This window comes from Accipiter gentilis, chromosome 16 (assembly GCF_929443795.1).
Source record: "Accipiter gentilis chromosome 16, bAccGen1.1, whole genome shotgun sequence".
Classification (NCBI taxonomy): Eukaryota; Metazoa; Chordata; class Aves; order Accipitriformes; family Accipitridae; genus Astur; species Astur gentilis.
Genome location: NC_064895.1, coordinates 485,656 through 510,795, shown reverse-complemented (window position 1 = coordinate 510,795; position 25,140 = coordinate 485,656). Strand labels below are relative to the sequence as shown.

Below are 25,140 nucleotides of genomic sequence, written 5' to 3'. Positions count from 1 at the left end.
CGGCCACAATGGGGCCAGGCCGGCCCTGCTGGCGGACGTGTGGACATGGAGCGGGGGCCACGCGGTCCCTGTGCCCCGGCAGACGGGGCTGGTTTTGGGGGGGATGGGGGTGGAGTGGGGGAACAGTGGCTCCCCCAGCCCTTTTGCTCCCCCCGCACTCTCCCAGCTTCCCCCCGGCTGAGCTTGTGCCAGGCTGGGCCAGGACCCCTCGTCCTGCCCCTAGGCTGGCCGGGCGGGCGACACCCCTTCTCCTACCCCACGAACCCCTGTGGGACCCTGCGTCCTGCCCCTGACAGGACACCCCGGGGGCGCTGTATTCCCCCCCCGGACTCTCTGGGGACCCCCAGGTCTGCCCCTGCCCCGCAGGGCCCCCATCCTGCCCCACAGCCCCCCCCTCGGGTGGCCCAGGATCCCACATCCTCCCCTACAGACCCCTCAGGAGACCCCGGTGTCCCCCAGGTCCCCCTTTCCCGGGGGGACACCCCCGAACACCCCGTCCCGCTCCGCGGAACGCCACCCCACCGCCGCGGGGAGGCGGGGGGGGGCGGGGGACGCGAAGCGCCAAGATGGCGGCGCCCTGCCCACCCTCAGCTGCGGGGCGGAGCCAGCCGGAGTCACGCGGCGGGGGAGGGAGGTGCCAAGATGGCGGCCCCGCCTGACGGGCAGGCGGTGGCGGCGGCGGCGGGCGAGCTGGGGTGGGGTGAGGCACGTGACCGGCGGCTCCAAAATGGCCGCGCCCATGGTGCGGGCGACGCGGGGCGGGGCGACTGCCCCGCCGAGGGGTAATGGCGGCAGGGGCGGGGCTTCGGAGCCTTGAACGAGCCGCCCTTAAAGGGACCGCGCGTTACGGGCCGCACCGGCCGCCACCGGCCCCGTGGTGCCAAGGCCTCTGGGGCCGCTGCAGCCCATCCCCAGGCGGGCAGTGACACCCCCGGCGGCGGGGGGCCTGGGTCCAGCCCCCAGACTGCAGCCCCCCGCCCAACGCCACCGTCGCTTCCCGGGGCGTTCGGGGCCGAGCGAACCCACGGTTGACGCCGGCATGGCGGCCCGGCCCGGCTGGGGGGCACGGGAGGTTCCCCCGGTGTCACGCACACACACACACCCCTGCCACGTCCTGGCTGGGGCATCGCGGCAACGTCCAGCCGGGGCCGGGGGAGGGAGTCTCCCCCTGCGGCGGGGCGAGGGGCAGCACCGGGGGGGGGGGGGGGCGTATCACCAGGCGGCCCACGGTGTGCGGTGTCCGCCCCCGCGAGAAGCCGCCTGCCCCGCAGCCCGGAGTGGAAGCAGAGTGGAGTGGAGGGGGGGGGGGGGGGATGGAAAACCGGCCCGGTGCACCCCCACCGGAGCGGGGCCGTCCCCGGCGTTAGGACCCGGCGTGCGCGGTGCCAGCCCAGATTCCAGGCTGGCTCCCGGGCGTGACGTCAGGCGCGGGCCCGCCTGGCTCCCGGCCCGCCCCGGCCCCTCGCGCTCGGGAAAATGCTGCTCTCGGTGCAACCGCGCTCCGGCCTCCCCGCCTTCGCCTACAACAAGAGCGGCAAGAAGGTAGAGGCTGGGGGGGGGGGCGGCTCCCCCCTCCCACCGGTCCCGCCGTCGTCCCCACACCCTCCCTCCCTCCCCCGGGCCGCCCGCCCGCCGTCGGGCCCGGCCCTTGGCCGTGGTGGGGCCGCGGGACCCCCGTCCCGGGTGTTCCCCCCCCCCCCCTCCCCGCCGCGGAGGGGGGAGCGGGGGTGGGGGGTGGGGACACGCCGTGGCGGCCCCCGTGCCTTCCCCGGGGGGGTTGGCCGTGGTGGGGTGGGGGTGGGGGGGCGGCACAGGCCTGGGCAGCGGGGAGAGGACGGAGCTGGGGGGGGGACGGCGACGACACGGGCGCCGGGGTCCTCGGGGGGGGTCGGGAGGGACACCCGGGAACCACCCCCACCGGGACAGAGGTCAGAGCGGGACACCCGGGTGAGCCACGGCCGCCCCCCCAGCCCGGGCCTCGGGTGGGGGGGGGGGTGAGGGTCCTGCCCACCCACCCCGTGCCTCAGTTTCCCTCCCCGGGGGGCTGTGGTCACTCCACACCTTGGCCCCAGGCACAGTACAGACCCCCGGGTGGGGGCGAGAGGTTATGTGGCCCCACGTAGGGTGGGGTGGGCCCCCCGGGGTGGGCCCCCCCAGGCACCTGTCCATGCTTGCACACGCGTGTGCAACATGCACACGCCTGTCCTGTGCGAGCACAGACCTCTGTGCCCGGCCGTGCCCCTGCCATGGGGTGACAGCCCCCCCAGGGCCTGGGCAGGCTCTTGCGTGTGTGCTCCCCCCACGGACATGGATCAGTCCTGGGACATGCTTACACATGTGGAAGGGGGGGCAGTGCACACACACACGCTTGTGAACCGTGCACGCTTATGTGCAGGGTGCACACCCACATGTGTGTGCACCCACACGCGTGTGCACAGCCATGCTCGCTTCTGCTGGGAGGTCCCCGGGGGTGTCTGTGGGTCTTGGCCAGGGGACCCCACGTGGGTGGGTGACCCCCAGCCCTGCCCCTGGTGAACGGGGGGGGGGGGAGGGCGTCACCCCTGGCACCCCCAGCCAGGCCCTGGGGATGGACACCCCAAGCTGCAGCAGAGCCTGGATTTGGGGGGACACGGGGGTGGGGAGCCGGGGGGACACGGGGACATGGGGCCACCCTGGGGATGGGGTGGGATGAGGACCCAGGGAGGGGGCCAGGGACTGGGGGGGGGGGGGGGGGGCCAGGGCGTGGGGGCGGCTGCGTGTGATTCATTTTTGCATGTTGACATCAGGCCCGAGGTTTCCCAGCCAGCGCCGCCGCCGGCCCAGGGGCCCCGGCGACGGGTGCTGACCCCGGGGATGTGTCAGACCGGGGGGTCCTGTGGCCAGGCGGGGGGGGGAGCCCCAGGACGGGCAGGATCTGTCCCTGGGCCCCATCGGGGGCTGCATCACTGCATCCGCACGCGTGTCCCCTGGGGGGGCTGCCGTAAAGCTGTGGCAGGCACTGACCCCTGTCCCCCAGCAGCCCTATGTGCCGCCGGCGCAGCCGCTGGGCCCCCCCAGCCCCAGCCCTGCTGGGGGGGGCCACAGATCAGCTCAGCAAGACCAACCTCTACATCCGGGGCCTACACCCTGGCACCACAGACCAGGACCTCGTCAAGCTCTGCCAGCCGTAAGTGGGGCTGAGACACCCCCCCCCGCCCCGGGTGCTGAGGTCCCTGCTGCCCCCAGCCCAGGGCCCCCCCACGGGGGGGGCTGGGGGCCCTTGCCAGCCACTGACTCCCCCTTCCCCCAGCTACGGGAAGATTGTCTCCACCAAAGCCATCCTGGACAAGACAACCAACAAGTGCAAAGGTTGTAGGGGCTGCGGGGTCGAGGAGGGGGCTGGGGGGGCTCTGAGGGCCCCTCTCACCCCCGGCCCCCCATCCCCAGGCTATGGCTTTGTCGACTTCGACAGCCCCACAGCGGCCCAGAAGGCCGTGACGGCGCTGAAGGCCAGTGGGGTGCAGGCCCAGATGGCCAAGGTATGGCACGGCCCTTCAGGCCCCCCCCCATGACACCCAGAGCCCCCGGGGACCCCTGCCCTTCACCAGGGGGCCTGGCCGGCCCCCTAACCCCCCCCCTCCCCCCAGCAACAGGAGCAGGACCCCACCAACCTCTACATCTCGAACCTGCCGCTGGGGGTGGACGAGCAGGAGCTGGAGGCGCTGCTGAAGCCCTTCGGGCAGGTGGTCTCGACCCGCATCCTGCGGGACCCCCACGGGGCCAGCCGCGGTGTGGGCTTCGCACGGTACGGCGTGGGGGGGCCGAGGGGGCTCTGCTGCAGGCCGAGGGGTGCATGGGGCAACGCATGGGGCTGGGGGGTACCCAGGAGTACTGGGGGGGGGTGTTTGGGGTTTCACAGAGCTAGGGGGGACTGCATGGGGCCGGGGGGGGGGGGGGGGCTGCATGTGACCGGGGGCAGCCGGGAAGGCTCCGTGTGCGGCGCCCGCCCCAGCCCTGCTCCCCCCAGGATGGAGTCCACGGAGAAGTGTGAGGCCGTCATCACCCACTTCAACGGGAAGTACATCAAGACGCCCCCGGGGGTGCCAGGTGGGCTGGGGGGGTCCTGAGGGACTTGGGGGGGGCTGGGGGCCAGCCAGCAGTGCTGATGGCCCCTCCCCACAGCCCCCCCGGACCCGCTGCTCTGCAAGTTCGCGGATGGGGGACAGAAGAAGCGGCAGAGCCAGGGCAAGTTCGTGCCCAATGGAAGAGCCTGGGCCCGGGATGGCGACGCGGTGAGAGGGGGGTTGGGGGTGCAGGGGGGAGGGCATGGGGAAGGGGTCCTGCCAGGGGGGCAGACCCTATGGCTGCTGGAGGGGCCACAGCACAGCACTGACCCCTTTGCCCCCCCCCCCCCCAGGGCACCGTGACCTTGGCCTACGACCCTGCGACAGCGCTGCAGAATGGGTGGGTGTCCCAGGACCCCCCACGCCCTGGCAGGGCGGGGGCTGCTGGCCACGTCCCCCCACCCCTGACACCCCGCCCCGCAGGTTCTACCCGGCGCCCTATGGCCTGGCCCCCAGCCGGATGATCGCCCCCACGGCCCTGGCCCCCTACCTGCCCTCCCCTGTCTCCTCCTACCAGGTACGTGGGGACAGGGCTGGGGGTCCTGGGGGAGGAGGGGGTGTCCTCAGGGAGGGGAGGAGGGGGTGGGGTGCTCGGGGGAGCCCCCACCCGCTTCCACCCGGCTGCTGCCGCAGGTCCACGGCCCCGCCTGGATGCACCAGTCCTACCTCGTGCAGCCCACGGTGAGCATGGGCGAAGTGGGTGTGGGAGCCCCGCCCGCTGCCCCACCCACACCTGCCACTCCCTGACAGCGTCCCCACCACCGGCTACTGCAGCAATACCACGGCCGCTTCGGATGTGCCCCGCCCGCCGTGGTCGCGACCACGCCCACTTTGGACATGCCCCTCCCATCGTGACCACGGCCGCACCCATTTTAGGCATGCCCCACCCATTGTGACCACAGCCCCGCCTCACGGCCCCACCCTGCCCCACGCCCTGGGTCTCCCTGTCCCCCGTGCCCCACGTGTCCCCCGGCCACGGAGCGCGGTCCCCGCAGCCCCAAGTGTCCCCGTGCGTCCCCACGGCCCCGGTCCCCGTGTCTCACCGGTGTACCCCCCCCCCTCCCCCCCAACGCGCCCCTTCCCCATGTCCCCCGGCCCTGAGCGTCCCCCCGTTCTCCGGGCTGACGGAGCCGTGCAGGGCACCGTGCTGGCCCCCGCTGTGGACCACGCCGTCCCCCTCCAGCCTTCCGTGGTGGCCCCCCTGGCCCAGCAGCTCGGCCACCTCTCGCTGGGCAGCGCCGGCACGGTAAGACACCCCCCCCTTTTGGCCCCCCCCCCCCACTGGTGGCCCTGGACCCACCCCACCCCACCGACGATGATGCTCTCCCCAGTATGTACCCGCTGCCACCGCCGTCCCCGGAGCCTTCATCCCGCCGTACCCACCGGTGGCGCCTGCTCTCCCGCTGGAGGTGAGTGCTGGGGGACCAGGGGGTGCAGGGGGGAGCCGGGGGGGGGGGCACACAGGGGATTGAGGGGGGGGGCCCGGCTCTGCTAACGCCTCCCCGCAGGACGGCAGCGCTGCCCCGACCCACGGCCCCATCGAGTCGCCGTCCGAGCCCGGCGCCTTCCCCTACCCCTACCCCAAGTAGCGGCGGGGGGGGCCAGCCCGAGGGACCTGGCACCTGCCGGCTGCCGGGAGGGGCTGGGCCGGGACCTCTGCCCGGCGCTGCCCCCCCCCCGCCGTCGCCGCTGCCGCCGCCTCGGGAAGGAGCCGTGCCCCGGCCGGGGGTCCCCGAGCCCAGAGGGGTCCCTGTGCCGGGGGTGCCGCTGCTCCCACAGTGTCTCGCTGCCCCCTCGGACGGGCAGCTGTCTCTCCCCACCCCCCCACCCCCCCCACCCTCGGAGGGCTTTTTTCCTCCCGCATTTTCTAAAAAACTAAAAGAAAAAAAAATAGGGAAAAAAAAAAAAAAAGAGATAAATGCCGCCCCGGGGGGGCCGGGGGTCCCCGGCCGCCCCCCTCGTGCTTCCAAGGGCCCGCGGCCCCGCCAGCCCCCGCCCCAGCCGCGGTGCCCCCGTGCCTTCTGCTGCCCGGTCCGGCCGGTGCCCCCGGCTCGGGGACTGGGGCGGGGGGCAATGACGGACCCCCCCCCCCCCTCCGCCCCTGTGGGGTCCAGTCTCCGGGCACCAGCCCCCCCGCAGGGCCGGGGGTGCTGCACCCCCCTCCCCACCCCGCCCCTGCCGCAGCCATTCCTGCCCCCGTGGGCGCGGGCCGGGGCTCTGCATGCTGCCCCCCCCCTCCCCCCCCCCGCCCCGGCCCGGGGGGGCAGGACAAGTGCAATAACCCCCCCCCTCCCACCCCCGCTTCCACGGGCAACGGGCGCCCCGAGGGTCAACCAGGCACTTTAGAGTCCCCGCGCCCGGGGGTGCCGTGGCCCCGGCCCCCACGCTGCCCCCCCCCCCAGCCCCCGTCCCACACAGCGACAATCAGGGGGTCCTGCGGGGGCGGCTCTTGCAACCAAAGATTGAGGGAGTCGCGGGGGGGGGGAGGGGGCCTGAGCTGCCCGGGCCCCCTCCGGCTTCATGAGCCCCCGCTGTGGGTCCGTCCGTCCGTTCCCCTCTGCGGGGCGGGCAGCCCCCCCCCCCCACTTGCTTCCAGCTCTGGGGCCAGCTGTGCCCCCCCCCCCCCCGCCCCAGCTCTGCCCAGGGCCTCCCGGTTCTTCCAGTCCCGCCAGTGCAGTGGAGTCCCCAGCCTCCCCCCCCCCCCGGGGCTGAGGGCCCCCCCTCACCCCGGGGCAGCGGGGACCCCCTGCCACACATCTACCTCACCCCACAGCTCGGTGCATGCTCAGCCCAGGCCTGGGGGGGGCAGGGGGCTGCAGCCCTTTGCCCCCTGCCTGGGGTGATGCCACCCCCCCCCCCGGTTTCCAGCCATCACCCACCTCTCCCGTTGCTGCTACTGCCCGGCCCCCCCCACCCCGGGCATGGCCCCTTTGGTCGGGGGGCACAGACGCCCCCAAGGAAGGAACCAAAGAGGGAGACCCACCGGCAGCCCCATTCCCCCTTCCCGGGGGCCTGGGGGCCCTGGGACCCCCATGCTGAGTCCCCACCCTGCTGCCAGGGGGGACTGAGTGTCGAGGTCCCACTAGCCCTGGGGGGCCTGAGCTGCAGAGGAGAAAGCCGAGGCCCCCCCCGGCCCCCTCCTGCCCCCCCTTTAATTTATACGTAGCGCATTTTGTACAGGTTTTTAAGTTGCTTTTTTTTAAAATCTCGAGAGGTTTCTAGTTTTGTATTTCTTCCTCCTGCTTCTGCGCTCGGCCCCCCCCCCCCCCCAAACAGCTCCCCCCCTTCGAGGTTTTGGTTTTTTTTGTTTTTAAATAAAAAGGCAAGAAAAGCAAATGACTCTGTCATGTGGGGAGATGGAGGGTGGGAGGGAGCAAGGGGAGAGTTTTCGCAGTCCCCCTGCAGCTCAGGGTCCCCTGAAGCATCCCCCTTCAGCAAAAGGGTCCCTGCAGCACCCCATAGCCCAGGTCCGTCCCCCCAGCCCAAGCCCCCCCCATAGCCCCCCGCTCCCACAGAGGGCTCAGACCAGCGTGTGTCTATCAAACGTGAGTTGTTTATTCTCGAACGCGACACGCGGGGTCCTACAGCTCGTGGGGACATCAACAGGCAACGGAGAGGAGGGCTAGAGTCTGCCTTTCCTCCTTTAAACCTTATTAAAAATGAGATTGGTCCTAAAAATATAGAAAGAAATAAATTTAAATTCACAAAACCTGTACATTATCAAAAAGTCACTAAAACGACACGGCTGGTTATAGAAAAGGCGGCCGGTGAGCTGGAAGGGGCCGCAGCTGGGGGTGGGGACACGATGCTCCCGGCAACACCGCTGCCCCCGGCCGGGGGGCACCAGGGCTGGGGGGGGGCAAAGAGAAACGGCCCTGCCCCCCCCCCCAGGCCCGGCAGGGGCTGCAGGGGGCAGGCACCGGCCGTGGGTGGGGGGGGCCTTTGGGGGTGCAGGGGTAGAGGGGTGTCAAACCAGGGGCAGGGGTGAGGGTGGGGATTTCAACTGAACGAACACGAGAACAATACGGAGACTCCCGAAAACTTTCCCACGACGGAAAAAAACCTGACGGATCCGAAACATTACTAAAAAACAAACCACAAAAAAAGTTTGTTACAGCGCAGTTATTTAGATAAAATATAAATATTTATGCGTAATATAAAGTCAGTTCAAATAGACTTCAAATCCACCTCTTATTTCAAAGCAAAAAAATAAAATAAAATAAAAAGTTTCTGAGGTTATCTGATAGAAAAAAGGCTACTTTGAGAGACGGGGGGGGGCGGGGGGCGCGGCCGGGGCCCCCTCCTGCCCAGGTAGGTGAGTTGTTTTCAGTGCTCTGTGGGACCGGGGGGGGGGACACGCCCGGGGCCCCCCCCACGGCCCCGCCGGCCGCCGAACCCCCAGAGCGAGTACCCGTAATATCCTGGCCGGGGGGGCTGCGGGGGGGGGAGGGTGTCCTAGCCCCCTCCCTGGCTGCCCACCACGTAAGGGGGACCTGGGAGTGTGTGGGGGGGACCCCACCCCAGCTCAGGCCCCTGCCAGCTGGGGGGGCCCCCTCCCCATCCAGTGCAACCCCCCTCAACCTGGCAGGGGTCTGGGGGGCAAACACCCGCCTGAGGCTTCAAGTCCATGTTTGGGTGGTGGGGGGGAGGAGGGGGTAGGGGAGGTGGGCAGAGGGCCGGGCCCCCCCCGGGGCCTGCAATAGCATCCCTGAGGGATCCCAGTCGGGGGCAGCCAGGACCCCGGCCCAGCCCCGGGGGTCCTCGTGCCGGGGAGGGGGGACCGGGCTCTTCCTGAGACGTGGAGGCAGGGAAAGGGGCTGCCAGGGCCCCCCCCGCCCTCCCCAGTTTGGTCCCTGGAGCCAGGTGGGGAGGGGCTGGCACCCACCCCGGCTGCGGGCAGGGGGTCCGAGGGCAGTGGAGGGGGCTGCACCGGGGGCCCCCCTCCCCGTAAAGTGTCTGCGCGGGCGGGGGGGTCCCGGCCGGGGTGGGGGTGGTGAGGCGGGGAGGGGGGCTAAGTCCACTTTACTGGCCGTTAATGCATGTAGACGCTGCACAGGAGTGCTCGGACACATTCACTACGAACTATTGCTATTATTAAATATTCCCAGCGGGGAGGATTCGCTTCCCTCGTTTGTTGGGGGGGGGGGGGGGGGGGGGGGGGCGGGGGGGGCTGTTTCTGTTCTTAATTAGAAAATAAAATTTAAAAGAAAGAAAGAAAAAAACACCTCTTTTTTTTTTCTTTTTGGCTTACACAGTCTGTGAGTTTGTGGTGCTGGGGGGGTGGGAGGAGGTCTGGGCAGGGGGGGCTGTCCGGGCAGCAGGAAGGGGCCACGGGGCGGGGGCCCGTTCGCGCCAGCCGGGGGGGCCCCCGCGCAGGATCAGCAGGCAGCGAGATCAGCTCCAGAGGAGTCAGTTCTTGGGGGGGCACGGGGGGGGGGGAACGACGACCCCCACCCCCGGCCAGGCGGGGAAGGGGGGGTGGGGGGGGCGCCGGCCCACCCTGCTCACGGATTAGTAGCGTGTTTTCCCTGATAAAACTCCTCCCACCGGCTCTCGAAGAACTTGCGCATGGCGTGCCCAGCCTTGCCCACGTCCGAGTCATCCTCGTTGAAGGTCTGGCAGTTGTCGAACACCAGCATGGCGTCGGCCGCAAACTCCTCCGAGCTTGAGTACCTGCGGGCAGGAGGGCTGTCAGTAGGGGCCGGGGACCCCCGCTGGCCCCTGAGAGACCTCCCATCCCTAGGAGGGACCCCCATCCCACCCAGGATGCCCGCTCACCCTCCCCGCAGCAGCCGCGTGCGCATGGTGGCGAAGTCCATGGGGTTCTTGATGATCTTGCGGTAGCCAGGGACCAGGCGGGGGTTGACGGGCTCCAGGAAGGGCCAGGCGTCCTCGTGCGACTCCATCTCCATCAGGATGATCCTGGGGGTGGAAGGCGGGGAGTGGCAGGGTCAGGGTGAAGCCCCCGGTGATGTGGCCCTGGGTCACGTCGTGTCCCCCCCCACCATGTGCCCCCCGACTCCACTCACTCGCAGAAGGTCAGGTCGCTGGGCTGGCTGCGCAGCGTCGCGCCCCTCCGCTTGGCGGGGGACAGCCCCTCGCCCGCATAGCGTGGCATGGGCAGCCCCTCGCGGCGGCGTGAGGCTGGCCGGCGGCGTGGGCTCTCCTCCTCCTCCACAAGGCTCCCCGCGAAAAAACGCCCCCGTTTCCGTTTCTTGCCTCGACGGGGCGAGACAGGGTCCCGGTACTCCCCTGCCTGCAGGGAGGGGATTGGGGTCACCGCCAGAGCCCGGGGTCACCACCGCTGGCCTCAGTGGGTGGGGACTGCCCCACAACCTACCCGGGAGACGCAGACAGAGCAGAACCAGTCGCCCTCAGGCACCTCCGTCATCTTGGGCCGGTGGCAGTAGAGGTGGCAGCCGCGGTCACAGCCGTCACACAGCAGCAGGTGCTCATCATCGTCACCGCGCCGGCACACCAGGCAGGTCTGCAGGGAGGGGGGCTCAGCTGCGCCGGCGCGGGGGTCCTCGTCACCCAGCGGTGGCCGCTCCCGGCAGGCGGCTCTGGCCCTCCCACCCAGTGGCATGGCACGGGCTCTCACCACTCTGTTGACCGACTTCTCCCAGGCAATGGATTTCTCCAGCTGGTAGATGCAGAGGGAGACCTGGGCTGCGCTGCGGCATCGCTCCAGCGTCTGCCTCCATGTCCGGACCCGGGGCGTGATCTCGTAGGCTCTGCAGTGGGAAAAGGTGCTCAGCCGGAGACGCTCGCATCCCAGTGGCGCAGCCAGGAGGGGCGTGGGGCTTACATCTCAGTGGGGCCCAGGCTCAGCTCCTCGGGGTTGCTCAGCACGGCCTTCTCCACCACCACTTCGTGCAGGGGCCAGAGCGGCTCCTTCAGGTAGCGCCGCTCCACATTCTGCTCCAGCGCCGCCAGCCGCAGCACCGCCAGGTCCAGGGGGTTGGTGCGCTCCCGGCACAGTGGCAGTCCATCCCGCCGGCTCCGGACAGTGATGTCTTCCAGGGGCTCCACCTTGTGCTCGCAGTACTGAAGGTCATCCCGCGTGGAGTCGGGGCTGGGGCATGTCCAGCCCTGCGAAAGAAGAGAAGCTCAGGGTGGGTGCCAGCCGAGACCACCGCAGTGGTTGGCCCGGCACCTACCCGGATCTGCAGATCTGCCATCAGCACGCGCTGCTCCAGCTCCTCCACCCACTGCAGGACAGAGAGGTCAGTCTCGTAGGCTCTCTCCATCACTGACCACTGGGCCAGGGCTTCCTGAGACACGGCGGCGGCACCGGCTGCTTCGGGGCGCGGGTGGAAGATGGGGTCTGGGGGCGGAGGGTGGGCTCAGTGGCGGGACAGACAGCGGCCCCCCACCCCAGCTGGTGTGGGCAGCCCTTACCGGTGGTGGCACGCAGGCAGACCTCCCGCAGGAACTCCTTGTGCTTGGTGAGGTGCTTGTGCAGCGCCTTCTCCCGGATACCCCGTGGGTGCAGCGCGCGAGCCACTGCCTCCAGCTCCTCGGGGTCCTGCAGCCACCACCAGCCACTCTGCATCTCTGCAAGGCAGCACTGCAGCACTCAGGAACCTGCTCAGCTCAACACCGGTAGCCCCTATCCTGGGGGTCCCGGGACTGGGCTGGGCTCTCACCAGGGGGAACAGGCTGCTCCGTCAGCTGGGTCAAGTACTTCTGTTCAATCTGCTTGAAGAATTTGGTAGGGGGCCGCCCTCGGCGCTTGGGCTGCCCTGGCAAGTCCTGGAGCTTCTCCAGGCTGCCGCGGCTCCTGGGGCAGGCGCCGTGGGCCCTGGCACCGGCATGCACTGGTGTGGAAGCGAGCAGGGGAGCCGTAGGGTCGTCCATGGGGAGACCATTCAGCTAGTAGGGATGGAGTTTGTCAGAAGGGCCAGGCATACACCCGCTTCTTGGTCCCTGACCCCATGGCCCCCCAAGCCCTGCGGCTGTTTTGCTTCTCACGAGCTCAGCCCAGAGGGTTGGGGGCAACAAGGACCGAGCTCCCGGTGTGCTGCCACAAGGACAGCATTCCCCAGCCCCAGGGTGTCCAGTGCCCAGGCAAAGGGTCCCACCCTGCTCCCCACCAGCTGCCCAGGGAGGTTCCCCCAACATGGTCCCCGCAGGCCGGGGTGGAAACGCCGGGTGCAGCCCCCTGCCAGCCCCAGCTGGGCCCCAGCACGTACCTGCCTGGCCGAGCCCTTGGGCAGCTCACTGCGGGGCTGGCTGCGGGGCTGCATGGTGGCTCGCGGCAAGGGCTCAGCAGAGGAGGTAGCGAGGGGGACTCGGTCATCGCAGGGTGTCCGGGGCAGCAGGTTGAACCAGGGCCCCTGCTTTTCCACAGCCTCTGGGGCACTCTCCTCCTCTTCCTCCTCCTCTTCCTCCTCTGCGGGGTCCAATGGGGCCTCGAGCGGTGGGATCCCCGTGTCCCCCTTGCCGGGGCTGCTGTCCGGCGTGAGGACAGAGTCCTTGAGCAGTGATGACTGCGTCTGGCTCAGCCAGGAGAGGAAGGCGGACTGGCTGAGGTCGTGCTGGCTCTGCCCCAGGGGCACTGACTCCTCCAGGACCCCATTGACAGGGGGAGGTCTGGGCCCACAGTGCTGCGACAGCTCCTCTTTGCTCTTCCGGGGCCGGCCACGGCAGCGTGAGGCCGTGCAGTTTGTCCGGCTGGGAATGGGCACATCCACTGGCTCCTCCTTCACCGGGGAGGTGTGGGGGGACACCTTCTCCTCCGGGGGCTCCTGGGGTGCTGCCTCAGCCACTGCAAGGGCAGGAAAAGGAGATGAGATGCAGGGTCCTCTCCCAACCAGGAGATCCCTCCTCCGGGAGCCCCTTCCCAGCTTACCCTCTGTGCCCTCCACGAAGATGCCGCCCAGGTGGGGCAGGACCCAGTACCGCCGCCGGTACCGGTCCTGGCCCAGAGAAGCTGCTCGCAGCGTCTGCGAGGAATGGAGCAGCTTCTTGCGGAAGAACATCTGCCTCTGTGGGGAGAGTGCAGAGCAGTGATGGGACCTGCAGCCCTGCAGTGGGGGATGAACCACCAGCCCTCCACTGCCTGCTCACCTTGGCCAGCTTCTCTATTTGCCTCTCGAGCTCAGGGACGCTGGACGCAGACGTGTCAGCCTGGGGAAGAGATGGGACCTGTCAGGGAAGTGCGGGCAGGCGGGGAAGAGACCCCCTGAGGGCAACGTCCCCACCTCTGCCCCACTGTGAGTGATGGACTCTGCAGCCACCCCACCTCCTCCTCCCTGCGGGATTTCCGTCCGCGGCTCTCCTCCTCCTCCTCCATCTCCAGGCCTGTCTCCTCTGTCAGGCGGGAGCTGCGTCGGCGCCGCCCATCCTCCAGGCCAGTGATCTCTGATTCAGGACGTCCCGTCTTCTTGGCCAAGGCAACCTTCAACCTGACAAGACACAGCAGAGGCATCTGCTGCTTGCTTCCATGTGCAGCCCGCTCCCCCCGGCAGGCTGATACACATGGTTACAATGCAGTGCTGGAAAAGTCACCCCCGGAGCCCCCAAACCCGGGGCATGGAGCAGAACATGCAGAAGCCACAAATGGGACCCAGCATGTCCAGCGGGGCAGCCCCCCCAGCCGGTAGGTAGGCAGGCGGTGCTGCCTGCCAAGCAGGTGCAGGCAGCGGGAGCCACAGGCAGCACCCCCCCCAACCCATCTACCTGCGCAGCCGGCCCTCAATGATCCACTTGTTCTTCCTGTAGTTGGACATGTTCTCTAGGGTCTTGTCGATCTCGCTGCAAGGAGACGGGGACTGGCTGTGGCAAGTGGCTCCATGCAGCTCGCCCGGGAAGGAGAGGGGCCCATGCCGGGCACCAACACACCTGCGCTGCCCACACCGTGCCCACGGGCAGGGAGGCCAGGATCAGAGGACGCGCTTGCCCCCCACCCGCGCTTACTTGATGATGAGGGCGCTGCTGTTCAGCTCGTTCACCAGGAAGGCCAGGATGGCGGCTTTCTTCTCCGGGGGCAGTGCCTGGAAGGGCTTGGTCCGCAGCCCGTTGCACAGGTCCTCGCCTGCCCCGTACGCCGTCAGGAAGCAGCGCAGGATCTCGGAGACGGTGTCACGGTTCAGGCTGATCTCCGACACCTTTTCCCCCAGGATCTTCAGGGACTGGGCAGAGCAGAGCAGGGGGGTTCAGGGAATCAACTCCTGCCCCACAGGGCGGTTTTGGAGGAGAAGAAACAAGAAGGGGAGGACACCAGCACCCCATGGTTGGGAAAACTAGGCCAGGAACAGGAGCCTGAGTGGCATCAAGCCCAGGGGTGTCCCAGGCAGCTGGGCAGGGCCAGGCAGTGCTGCCTGCCTGCCACGGCCCCAGGCCCGCGCAGCAAGACAGACAAGGGAGCACCCCAAGGGCTGCCAGGGGCTAGGAGCCAGCTGGGCACAGAGAGAGGGTGCAGGAGGCTGCAGCAAGAGCAGCACCTTCCAAATCTGGGCTCCCCCATCCTGAACCTGCAGCAGCCAGGTTCTTGTGGGCGCTGACACCCCCAACTCAGCTGGGGAAGGGGCCGGGGCTGGCTTACCTGGCAGTAGGGTGGCAGTCCAGGGTCATAGAGCGCAGCCTGCAGCAGCCGCACCAGGAGATCCTGCACTTCGCCTGCGCTGTCGCCCACTCCCAGCAGCCCCTCCTGCAGCGTGCACAGGCTGGGCACATCCTTGGCCGGGTCAAAGCCCAGGACCTTGCCGTAGCTCTGGAGAAACTCCACGACCGTCAGGCAGTTGGAGAAGGCGCGGCTGGGCAGGATGAGGCCCGGGATGCGGGAGAAGGCTGGCAGGGGCTATAGGGGAGGAGAGGAGGTGGTCAGGGCTGGTGAGGCACTGGGCAGGCCACCAGCTCACCGGCTCAGCCCAGTCGAGCCCCCTGTGCACCAGCCCACCTGGTGGTCCCCCAGGCACATATCCTCCGTGGGCTTCTTCATCTCCTCCAGGATGAGCTGCTGCCGCCGTCGCTCCTCCAGGCGCCGCTGGGCCAGCAGGCCCTTGTCCGCCTTGCGAGCCCCTTTGCCCTTCTTCTCCTTGGGGCGTGCTTTGTCCTTGCCCTTCTCCGGTTTGCCCTTCTTCTCCTTGGCCTGAGGACAGAGCCCGGGATGTGTGGGGAGAGCGGGCTCCATCTCCTCCCCGCTTCCCGGCCCCCTCATACCCGCAGACTCACCTTGGACTTCTTCTTGGCCTCCTTCCCTCTGGGGGCTTTGGCTTCCTGCTTCTGCTTGTTCTTGGCCTGGAAGGGGCAAGACCAGCTCAGGGACCCAGTGGCCTTCCCGCAGTAGAGAAGCCTCTACCCCAGACCTGGAGGGGCCCCAGAGCCACCCCAATCCCCACGCAGCCGCTTGTACCTTCCGCCTCATTTTCTTCTTGATTTTGCTCATTTTCAGCTTGTCCTCATCACTGAGCACCTCTGTGAAAGCAGAGAGGGAGAGTGGCAATGGACCGGCTGCTGGGGTCCCACCAAAGCCAGGCTGTGAGGGACTGCACGAGCCACCCTGAGTTGGCGGGACCAGGGAGGGGGTACCTTGGGCTTCCAGCCTCTTCAGCAGCCGTGCGTCTGTCTTGCTCAGCAAGTCGACCATCTTGACCTTGGGAGGCCGGCCCCGGCCGCGTTTCGCAGCCGGCGGCTCCTTGGGCTTCGCCTTCTCGGCATTGCGGGGTCGCCCGCGCTTGCCTGTGATGGCCTGGATGCGCGAGGGGATCTCCTCGGGACTCAGTTTCACCCACTGCAGACCCTGCGGCACAAATTCGGGTCACCTCCTGCAGCACAGCACTGGGGGGACAAGGTGGCTCAGCTGCCCCCAGACCCACCTCCGGTGTGTCCCGCTCCTCATAGAAGTCTCCCACCGGCATGCGGGGGCTGAAGCTGAAGTGCTCACGCCGGACGTCCTGCACCACGTTCCTGCTCAGGTACTGGGGGGAGGAGGAGGAGAAAGGCTGTGAGCGGGGCTCAGCGCTCCAGGCCTCACAGCTCCCGGCTCAGAGCAACGTCTGTCTGCTGCAGTCAGGGGGCTCTGGCAGAGCTGGGGGGGCCTGTGGCAGACCAGGACCCCAAGTCGGCCCCCACCCCGCTCTCCCCGGGGACCATACCTTGATCACCTCTGGGAACTGCTTCATCCTCTTCCCACAGGGCCCGTAGTACCAGGTCTCGCCCTGCCAGCGGTGGTTCCCCTTCTTGATCCGCACCTCCCGCCTCCACCTGGGCACAAGGAGCTTCAGCCCAGTGCCGCGGGACGGCCGCGGGGCCGGATGGAGGGAAGGGAATGGTGCCACGTACCCGTGCTGCAGGGGAAAGCGCACCTCCTCCTGGGTGGCGATGCGTCGGCGGGGGACATCACCTGCGAGAGAGGGGACAGGACGCTGGGCTCAGGCATGCTGGCTGGAGGGGGGCATCCGCAAGGGGGCTCCCTGCCTTACTTGCTGCCGAGGTGCTCAGTGGTGCGGCCTCCTCGTTCTCTCCTTCTGGTGCAGCTGAAGTCTCCGGACAGCTGTCGGCGGCCTCTTCCTCCTCCTCCTCTGCGGACGGGACTGGGGAGTCCGGCTCCAGCGGAGGGTCGAGCCCCAGGGACCCCGACTCCTCCAGCCCCACGTGGCTGCTGCCGTTCAGGTCGACGCTGCTGTCTGTGGAGCCAAGGTCAGGGACGTCACCGGCCTAGCGCGGCCGCCTTCCTGCTCTGCCCGTGACACCAGACAGCCCCACGGGGGCTCACGTCCAGCCAGGTGCAGGTGCCCGCACCGGCGCACCAGCCATCCCCTGAGGGGTCCCCGCCACCACCGGCTGCAGCCGTGGGGTCCCCCGCTCTGCCCGGACACAAAGGTGCTGCGACAGCCGCGGAGGCAGAACAAGGCCGTCCCCAGGCACAGGGGCCGGCTGGGGTGGGGGGCGAGCGGCCGGCCGGCCAGCCGGCGGGGGGTGGGGGGACACACGGGCCTGTCCTGGCTTGGCACGTACCGTGCAGGGTGGGAGGCGAGCTGGGGCCGGTGAGCAGTGGGGCAGGCGGGGGGCTGGCAGGCAGCAGGCTGAAGGGGCCAGCGGCGTGGAGCGGGGGGCTGGCGGCGCAACGCAGGCCGGCCAGGTCGGGGGGCTCCTCCAGGGGGGACTTGTCGCTCACCAGCTGCGAGTCGTCCATCGCGTAGAGGTCCCCGGTGCCAGGGTCTGGAGGAGGGGGGGGTGAGCACCAGGACCCGGGCTGAGGGCACGCAGACCCACATCTCCGCTCTCGAGGGGCGGCCGGGCACAGAGGGCGCGGGGGGCAGCCGGACCCCCGCCTCCCCCCCAAGCCGAAAAGGCGCCGGCAGAACAGGGGTTAAGGGGTTTCTGCGCCCCCGGCCACGCCCCCCTCCTCTGGGAAGCGGAGGAGCCCAAAATGGCCGTGGCGGTGGCGGTGATGTTCACCAGCGCGGAAGTTCAGGCGCTGAGTAACAGCCTCGTCACGGAGCTGGGAAGGAAGGGAAGGAAGGGAGCGCAGAGGAGGCTGGCGCGGGAGGGACGCGGCAGGGACGCGGGCCCGCCCCTGCCCGCCAGCGCCTGCCCAGGGCTGCCTGCCCGCCGAGGCCGCTGCAGAAGGCCTCCGCCATCGCCACCGCCGTCGCCCGGAGGGGACCGAGAGGGGCTGGGCGCCGCTTCCCCCGGCACGGGGCAGCGCAGGCGATGGACATGCCGGCTGTGGCCGGGCAGCTGCCCATCCTGCCCGCCGCGGCCCCGATGCCCGCCCCCCCCCCCCCGGCAGCCTCCCTACCTCTGGCCAGGGACTCAAAGGGCTCCAGGGGGTCTTCGCTGAGAATGTGGGCGTCCTCCAGGCGAGGGGCGATGGGCGACGCGTCCCCCAGGCAGTCGCTGCCCGCCCCGGGGGCTAGGACAGGCCCCTCCTGCCCGAGCGGCACCACTCCGGGGGCAGACCCGTTGTAGCTGCAGATCTTCAAGTCTAAAGGGAACAACCGACTGAAAACAGACACCGTAGCAGCGGGACGTGACAGTGACAGAGCCCGAGGCCCGACCACCCCCACCCCGGGGTATCACCCGGCACGAGCCACCGCCATTTGCACCGGGGCGGTTGGCTTCGGGGCCTCCCCCCAGCACTCAGCCCTCCCGCAGCACCTGGCCACCCCAGGGCTCACGCACACACCCACGGAGGGGGGGGGAACGCCGCTCTGCCGGCGGTGACGCTGCGGGCTGGGCCCGGCCCGGTTTAATGAGATTCCAACACCGACTCTGAGTTGTGACAGGCCAAACCTTGGCCGGGACACAGGGCAGGTGGGTCTGAGGGGCTGGGCCTCCCCAGGGAGCTTGATGCCCAACTCCCACCGTTCCGGCTAGGGATCCAGCACCCGCCTGTCTGGACCGCAGTGCCACAGCCCAGAGCTCTGCCCGCCCGCGCCGGCAGCGCCGGACTCCTACCTGGCTGCGCCTCCTCCAGCTCCATGCTGCCCACCAGCCCGCCGCCGTTCTCCGCAATGGCAGGGGGGATCTCTTTGGCTGCAGCATCGGCGTGTCCCTCGCCAGCGCCCGGCTCCTCTGGCGGGCCTGGAGGCAGTGAGAAGGGCTGGGTGCCGGAGCCCAGCATGGGGGAGGGCTGGGCAGCCGTGTAGAAGCTGGCTGGCCCGTTCTGCATCAGCTCGAAGCTCTGGTCATGGAAGGAGTCGTACAGCTCCTGCGAGTCGAAGTTCAGCCCCATGGGGCCGGGGGTGCCGTTGCCCCAGAACTCCTGTCCGGCCCCCCGCAGGTTAGTGCCATGCCCCGGGGACGCTGGCCGGGACCCCCCGGCGATGCCGTTGAGTGGGAAATGTCCGAGGCCGGAGAGTGGGGGGGCGGTGGGGCTGCTGTCCTTGAGGCCGCTGGTGCCAGCGGGTGGGTACGGCGCGTAGTCCCAGAGGCAGTCGTAGGTGCGGAGGGGCGGCGTGCCGGCGGGCGGCGAGCTGGAGGTGAAGGTCCCTGAAGTACTGGGGTGAGATACAGTAGAGAAGCCATTGACATTCATGCCCCCGTTCAGACCTGCGAGGGAGCCAGAAGAGAGACAGCTGGGTCAGTGGTGTGGCAGGGGCATCTCAACGCCCTCCTTCATGTGGTGCTAGCAAGGCCCCACCAATAGTGGACGAGAGGGTTTAAGGACAGATGGATGACGCGGCCCAGCAGCCATCAAGTCCCCTCTCCCACCAGTGCCCCCCTGTCCCAGCGTGACCATCACCTGCACCTGGACAGAGCTGGACGGTTGCACCCCCCCGAGAACCCCTGAACGCAGCTCCCCACTTGGTGAAACCGGCCCCGCCACGGGGCTTCACCGGCATCGGGCTGAGAGCCGCAGGATGCCGGGGATTAGCTGAGGCGCTTGGCAGGGCTGCGCTGGATCAGCTGACCAGCCAAATCCACGCAGAGACCCTGTTCTGGCATGGCCGCTTTTCTAGGCCAAGGCAACGGTGGGCACGCGACAGACCCCTGGCCCCAGCCCCATGTGTGAGGAGCTGCCGCTGGCCACAGGCCCTCTGTCGTTGCGACCCCGGGCTGGGCTGCGCTGGCCCCATGGGGGCACTTACTTTTCCCTTGTGGGGGGAAGTTGAGCGGGGAGCCGTGGGTGAAGGGGCTGTCCCCTGAGGCAGGCGTGGGTTTCGGTCCTGAGGCAGCGGGTGCAGAGGAAAGGCCAGTGAAGTTAAAATGGTTGTTTGTTTCCATTTCTGCAGAGGGGAGAAAAGGCATCATGGTCAACCGCGAGCAGGGACTAGGGCTGCCAGCACGGCGAGCGCCCGGCCTTGCCACCCACTGCTGGGGCCCACGGGGAGGGTGCGGACCCTCCACTCCTGTGCCGGGGCAGAGCTGCTCCCTGTGACAGGCAGTGCCAGCACGGGCAGAGAGCCTGGGGAAGCGTCAGGTCCCCAGCCTAGGGCAGGGCGAGCTCCCAACCCAGAGCTCGAGGGAAACATGGCGGGGCTGGGGAGGCTGAGTGATGGTGAAAGCCCCCCGGGACCGCAGTGCCCCTCGCCGGGGCCCCAAGCACAGCAGAGATGATGCTGCCTCTGCTGCAAGCTGGCCCAGGCCCGGCAGCCCTAGTGGGACGAGCTGCCACCTGCATAAGCATAGCTCGTCACCACGCTCCAGCATCCCCAGGGACAGCCATCACCACGAAACCCTGCTTGCCGCCCGCCCGCGCTTCTTCCCGCATTAAACTCAAGTGCTCGGCTCCCTGGCGCCGCCATGCCGGAACCCCGACATGGGGCTAGACCGCGGGAGCTCCAGCATTTTCCCTCCCTCCAGCAGGGGCATTTTCCCAGGGAAGCACCGGCCCCCCAAGAGCAGCTCTGTGACCCTGCAGGGCCCCGGCACAGCCCCACACTCCCTGAGGAACACTGTGCTCCTGGGACAGAAATGCCTCTGTGGTGACAGCCGGTGTCCCCACCATAGGCGCGATCCCCCCCAGCCGGAGGAGACCCTGTGCCCCATGGCACAGCCCATGCACAGACCTGAGCCCCATCCCCCCCAGGCACAGCTCCAGGGACACTTTCTGAGGCAGCTGCCCAAAACAGTATTCAGGCTGGCCTCATGTCACAGCCAGCAGCAAGCAGGAGCCTGAGCCCCAGAGCTGCTCAGCACAGCCCAGGGATGGGCAGGAGCTGCTGGTGACCTTCACCGCATGGGAGCAGCAAACACACCGTCCAAACCAGAAGGAGGGCTCCCAGTGGGGGCCAGCCCCAGGATGGGACCCTGCTGTGCCACCAGCACAACCAGCAGCCGCCTGAGGGGGTCCTGGCATGTGGGGCAGGGGAGCAGACGGTGTTGGCGAACAGAGGCCCTGCAAGCCCAGCAGATGAGATTGGAATCCTGGCGCTGGCGGGGACCCGCTGGGTCACCCCAAGGGGCTGCCATAGCTGGTGTCTCCCCATCCTGCCGTGCACGCCGAACCTGCCATTGGCCAAGGTGGCGCCAGCTCCGCCAACCTCTCCGGAAGGGCCAACGCTGCCGCAAACTCAGCAGACGAGGCGTTTCAGCAGCAGCTCATGGCATGGCCCGTGTCGAAACCCAGGCGGGGATTTCATCACACCCTTCCTCGTCTGTGTCGGCTGGTGCCCTGGTAGGGGCCAGAGGGGCCGGGGCCACCGAGCCCTCTCCCGGCCAGCCGGGGACACCGGTGATTCATCCGCCAGAGAAACCCGTATGGGCGGTGACGCGGCTGCCACACACACACGTTGCTCCCAGACGTCCCAGGATGGCCCCGCAGCCACCCCCCCAACCCATGAGCTGGCGCAGCCTGGCCCCTGCCCCGACCTCAGCCGGGAGCCCCCGGCCGGCACAGGGAAACCAGCCACAGGGTGACTGAAAAAAGAAAAAGCCTTTCCGGTCCCACCCCGCGTGTGATGCGCTGGCTGGGAACGCCACTGCCGGCTTTTGGAGGTCAGAGGAGGCGGCAAAGGGACATGCCAGAACCGGACAGGTGGCGGCCACAGGTCAGCGCCGCAGACTGGGATGGACTGGACACACGCCAAGTGCGGGGAGGGGGCCAGGAGCCGCGGGGAGTGTGCCTGGGAGAAAAGCGCCACGGCCAAGAGCGGAAAATAAAAGCTGGGAAGGTGGGAATTAACTACAGCAGTGGCAGAGGGGCTGGGAGAGGGGAGACCAGCCAGGCAGGAGCGGCTCAGCCACGGTGCTGGGGCTCCAGCTGTGGCAGCACCGGCTGCAGCGAGTGGCTGCCCCAGGACGGGGACCTGGGGCTGCAGCAATGCCACGCGTGCCAGCTTGCCCTTGGTCTGGGGACAAATGGGGCCCAGCTCCGGTGTGGGGACACCCTGGGCCCTGCTGGTGCCGGAGCCGCCCTCGGCATCCCTGGGAGCTCGGCCAGCGCTGGGCGCGGTGCGGGCAGAGGCCATCGCCTCCTGCCCGGGGCTCCTGCCCGCCGCAGCCCTGCTCCCCCCGCCAGGCAGCACGTGACCGAGCACGGAGCCACAAACTGGGCCACGGCGCGTAACCGGAGCCGGCCGTGACTGGGTGAGGTGAGGAGGGTGAGGACCAGGGAGTCAGCCAGCAGCTGGATGAGACCCTCCGGCCCGGCAGCATTGCTGGGGTCTCACCGGCGGCGACAAGGCGGCTGCATGGGGGCTGCTCTCCAGCTCCCACTGGAGCGGGCAGAGCCGACGTGGCAGCACCCGATCACCCCGGTGTTGAGGCCCAAACCCGGCAGTGGCGGCAGCACCCACCGGCACCTAGCATGGGCTCACCGTGCTCCCGGTGGCTGCGGGTACCAGGCAGGGACACAGGGCGCTCGCAGGCAGGATCCGACCCCGGAGCCGGGGGTGGGGGGGCCCAGAGCTCCGGGCCCGGGGGGGGACCATCGGTGACGTTTAGCCGGCGCCGTTCCCCGGGGAAGGGAGCTCGGACAACCCCCCCCTCCCGGCCCAGCGGCCCCCCCGGCCCGGCAGCACCGGGCGGCCCCGGGAGCGAGACGCGACCTGATTAAAAAGGACGTTTCAAAAACAAGGAGACGCAACAACCGGCTGCCATTTCCCGGCCACTTCCTGCGGGGGGACGGACACGGACACAGAGGGACACGGCTCCGGGACCGGCCCCCCCGCCCCGTCCGTCCGCGGCGCCGCAGCCGGCGGGGACACCCCCCCCCCCCCCCGCTCCCTGCGGCAAGGACACCCCCCCTCCCCCCCCGGGTCTCGCGGGGATGGGGGGGAGAGCGCCCCGCCCCCACCCGCCGCCGCAGGGGGGGTCCCGGGCCGGGAGGGGGCGGGGGAACCGAACGGAGCGGGGGGGAGGGGGCATACGGACGGTGCCGGGCGGGGAGTGTGGGATGGTGTCTCGGTCTCCCTCCTGCGTCCGGGACGGGAAAGCCGAGGGGAACCGCACCGGCCACCGGGAACGGGGGGGCCCGGGCTCCTCGCGGCTCCGGGCCGGGCCGGGCGCGGACGCCTCACCGGGAGCGGAGCGGGGGGCTCGCCGGCGGCCGGTAAGGGGGGAATCTCGCCAAGCACCGGGATGCGCCGGTGTATGTGGGGGGGTGTCTCACCGAGATCGGGAAAGGAGGCGGGGGGGGGGGGTGTACGACCGACACCCGTCTCGCCAGGGCCGTCCCCGGGCTCCCGCGCCGAGCCCCAACCGCCCCCCCACACGCCCCCGAGCCGTTAACGGCCGCCGCGGACCGCTACCCCCCGCCCTCCGCCCCGACCCCGCACCTGGCAGGCGGCGGCGCGGGCCCGGCGGGCGCCCCGGGCCCGGCTCAGGCGGCGCGGGGCGGGACGCGGCTCCGCATGGCGCGGCCCCTCCGCGCGGACCGGGCCGGGCCGGGCCGGGCCGGGCCGCAGCGCACCGGGCCCGCCGCGCCGAGCGGAGCGGAGCTCAGCGGCGCAGGGCAGGAAGCGCCTCGCGCCGCCGGGCGGTCCCAGCCCCGCCCCGCCCCCCCTCCCGCGCGTACGTCACCGCCGCCGCGATGGCGTCACCGGGAGCGGCGCCGAGCGTCACGGGGGGGGGCGGGCCGCGCGCCCACGTGGGAGGGGATCCCCGCCCCCGGCGGGGTCAGGGCGGGGGGAATCCCCACGCGGGGCCGCCCACATCCCCCCCCCCCCCCCGGTTCGGGTCCCCCCCGCTTTCCCCGGGACCGGCCCCCCACCCCCGCCCCGGCCCGGCCCCCCCCACCCGGGACCGCCCCCCCACCCGCTTCCCCTTTCGTTCTCTCTTCGCCCCCCGTAGCCCCGGACCGACCCCGGAGAACGGCGGCGCGGAGGGGGCGGCCTCGGACCGGAACCGGTACCCGGACCCCCGCCGGACCCGGGCGGCTCCCCGGATCGGAGAGGACACCGGGCCCCCCCCCCCCCTCCCCGGCCCCCGGGATCCCCGGTGACGTCACGCGGCACCGGCCGGGCCGCGCTGCGTAGGAGCCGGGGGCGCCTCCGGTTACCGGGGCGGCGGGGGGGAGGAGGAGGTGCCGGTGCGGGGTAGGGGGTGGGGGGGGCTGTCCCGGTGCGGCCCCGGGAGACGGGGTGGAAATCCCTGCCCGGTGGGGAGCCAGGGGGGGCCGGTCCGGGGGGTTCCCTGCCTGGTGGGGGCTCACGGGGCCGGTGTGTGTGTGGGGGGTCGCTTTATAGACCCGGAGGTCCCGGTACAGAGCCGGGGGTCTCCGTGCAGCCGGCCCGGCCCCGCGGGGGTCCCAGTGCGGGGAGGGGTGGGGGGGGGCGTCCCTGTCTCCGGGGCCCGTCCCGCGCGGTCCGTACCTGGGGGCGGCGATGCCCGCCCGGTTCCCGCCCGGCCCGGCGCGGTGAGGTGTCGGTGTCGGAGCCGGTGCCGGTGGCGGAGCCGGGCGGCGGCGCAGGTGCTCCCGGCCCCGCGTGATGTCAGCGGCCGCCGCCGCCCCCTCCGCCGCGCGGGACGCGCCGCCATTTAAAGGGACCGCGGCCCCTCATGGCGTCCTGGGGGGGGGGGGGGAGAAGGTGGCTAGGGGCACCCCCGCACCGGGGCCCCGCCACGCTCACACCCCCCCCCGGCTGCATCCCTTGGGGGGACAGGCACCCCCCCCCCCCAGCTCCGCCCGTGAGCCCCCGGTGTAGGGGTTCGGCCCAGCCCCACGGGTGGGGGGGAGGCGGGGTCTTGGTGCCCCCGGGGCGCGGCCGGGGCCGGGGCCGCAGCCCCGCACCAAGGAGGGCAGGGCCGGGCCGGCGAGGTCCCCCGGGATCCCGCGGACAAAGCCGCAGCTGCCGGGGCCTGGGCCGCAGCCGGCCCCGGGGCACCTCTTTGTGCTGCAAAATGGTGGAGCCGGAACCGGGGGAGGGCGGGGAACGGGACGACGACAGACAGACAACGGGAGCAGCGTTCGCTCCCCAGCAGCCTCCAGCACGCAAAGGGGGATCGCTTCCAACTCCTGCGGACCCCCAGGACCGAGGGTCCCTGCGCTGCCGGTGGCAGCTGAGTCCAGACCCCAGCACAGCCCCTCGCCGTGCCCAGCCTGCTGCCCCCACATCCCACAGTGGAGGGGAGCCCAGCGCGGGGTGGGGGGTGGGGGGGAGGCAATGGGAGCCCAGCCTCCCCATCCCACAGGCGGGGGGGG

The 25,140-nt window shown here is 70.2% G+C and overlaps 2 protein-coding genes across 4 annotated transcripts; one reads left to right on the top strand and one right to left on the bottom strand.

The window, feature by feature from the left end:
• Window positions 1-1,395: 1,395 nt before the first annotated feature.
• Window positions 1,396-5,979, top strand: RBMS2 (RNA binding motif single stranded interacting protein 2). The gene is given in 14 exon segments (XM_049818505.1): window positions 1,396-1,542; window positions 3,017-3,070; window positions 3,072-3,166; window positions 3,290-3,348; window positions 3,427-3,518; window positions 3,627-3,784; window positions 4,007-4,086; window positions 4,162-4,271; window positions 4,397-4,443; window positions 4,527-4,620; window positions 4,737-4,784; window positions 5,242-5,349; window positions 5,435-5,512; window positions 5,612-5,979. Coding segments are annotated over 14 exon segments (1,170 nt in total). The 5' UTR covers window positions 1,396-1,476; the 3' UTR covers window positions 5,693-5,979.
• A 1,657-nt stretch (window positions 5,980-7,636) lies between these two features.
• BAZ2A (bromodomain adjacent to zinc finger domain 2A) lies at window positions 7,637-24,438 on the bottom strand. 3 transcript variants are annotated; one of them, XM_049818502.1, is made up of 30 exons: window positions 24,311-24,438; window positions 19,646-19,783; window positions 18,513-19,106; window positions 17,854-18,039; window positions 17,067-17,270; window positions 16,532-16,735; window positions 16,392-16,452; window positions 16,205-16,313; window positions 15,926-16,027; window positions 15,639-15,849; window positions 15,463-15,524; window positions 15,282-15,347; window positions 15,007-15,198; window positions 14,653-14,907; window positions 14,025-14,239; window positions 13,788-13,862; window positions 13,351-13,513; window positions 13,176-13,235; window positions 12,958-13,093; window positions 12,299-12,873; window positions 11,753-11,978; window positions 11,505-11,660; window positions 11,264-11,430; window positions 10,912-11,195; window positions 10,705-10,837; window positions 10,444-10,590; window positions 10,133-10,359; window positions 9,882-10,025; window positions 9,651-9,776; window positions 7,637-7,774 (listed from the first exon to the last, which is right to left on the bottom strand). In XM_049818502.1, exons 2-30 carry the CDS (start codon window positions 19,779-19,781, stop codon window positions 7,747-7,749), a joined length of 5,244 nt encoding a protein of 1,747 aa, XP_049674459.1. In that variant the 5' UTR covers window positions 19,782-19,783; window positions 24,311-24,438; the 3' UTR covers window positions 7,637-7,746. The 3 variants fall into 3 exon arrangements, with proteins under 3 accessions (XP_049674459.1, XP_049674457.1, XP_049674458.1); XM_049818500.1 differs by having other exon boundaries at window positions 7,637-9,776; XM_049818501.1 differs by lacking the exon at window positions 24,311-24,438 and adding an exon at window positions 23,276-23,376 and having other exon boundaries at window positions 7,637-9,776.
• Between the last annotated feature and the right edge of the window lie 702 nt (window positions 24,439-25,140).

Coding starts and splice junctions, on each gene's coding strand:
- BAZ2A (XM_049818500.1), bottom strand. CDS start 19,781: ATGGAAACAAACAACCATTTTAACTTCACTGGCCTTTCCTCTGCACCC. Junction 16,028..16,204: donor AGTTCCCAGAGGTGATCAAG/GTATGGTCCCCG, acceptor TCCTCCCCCCAG/TACCTGAGCAGGAACGTGGT. Junction 10,838..10,911: donor AGCCTGGGCCCCACTGAGAT/GTAAGCCCCACG, acceptor TTCCCACTGCAG/AGCCTACGAGATCACGCCCC.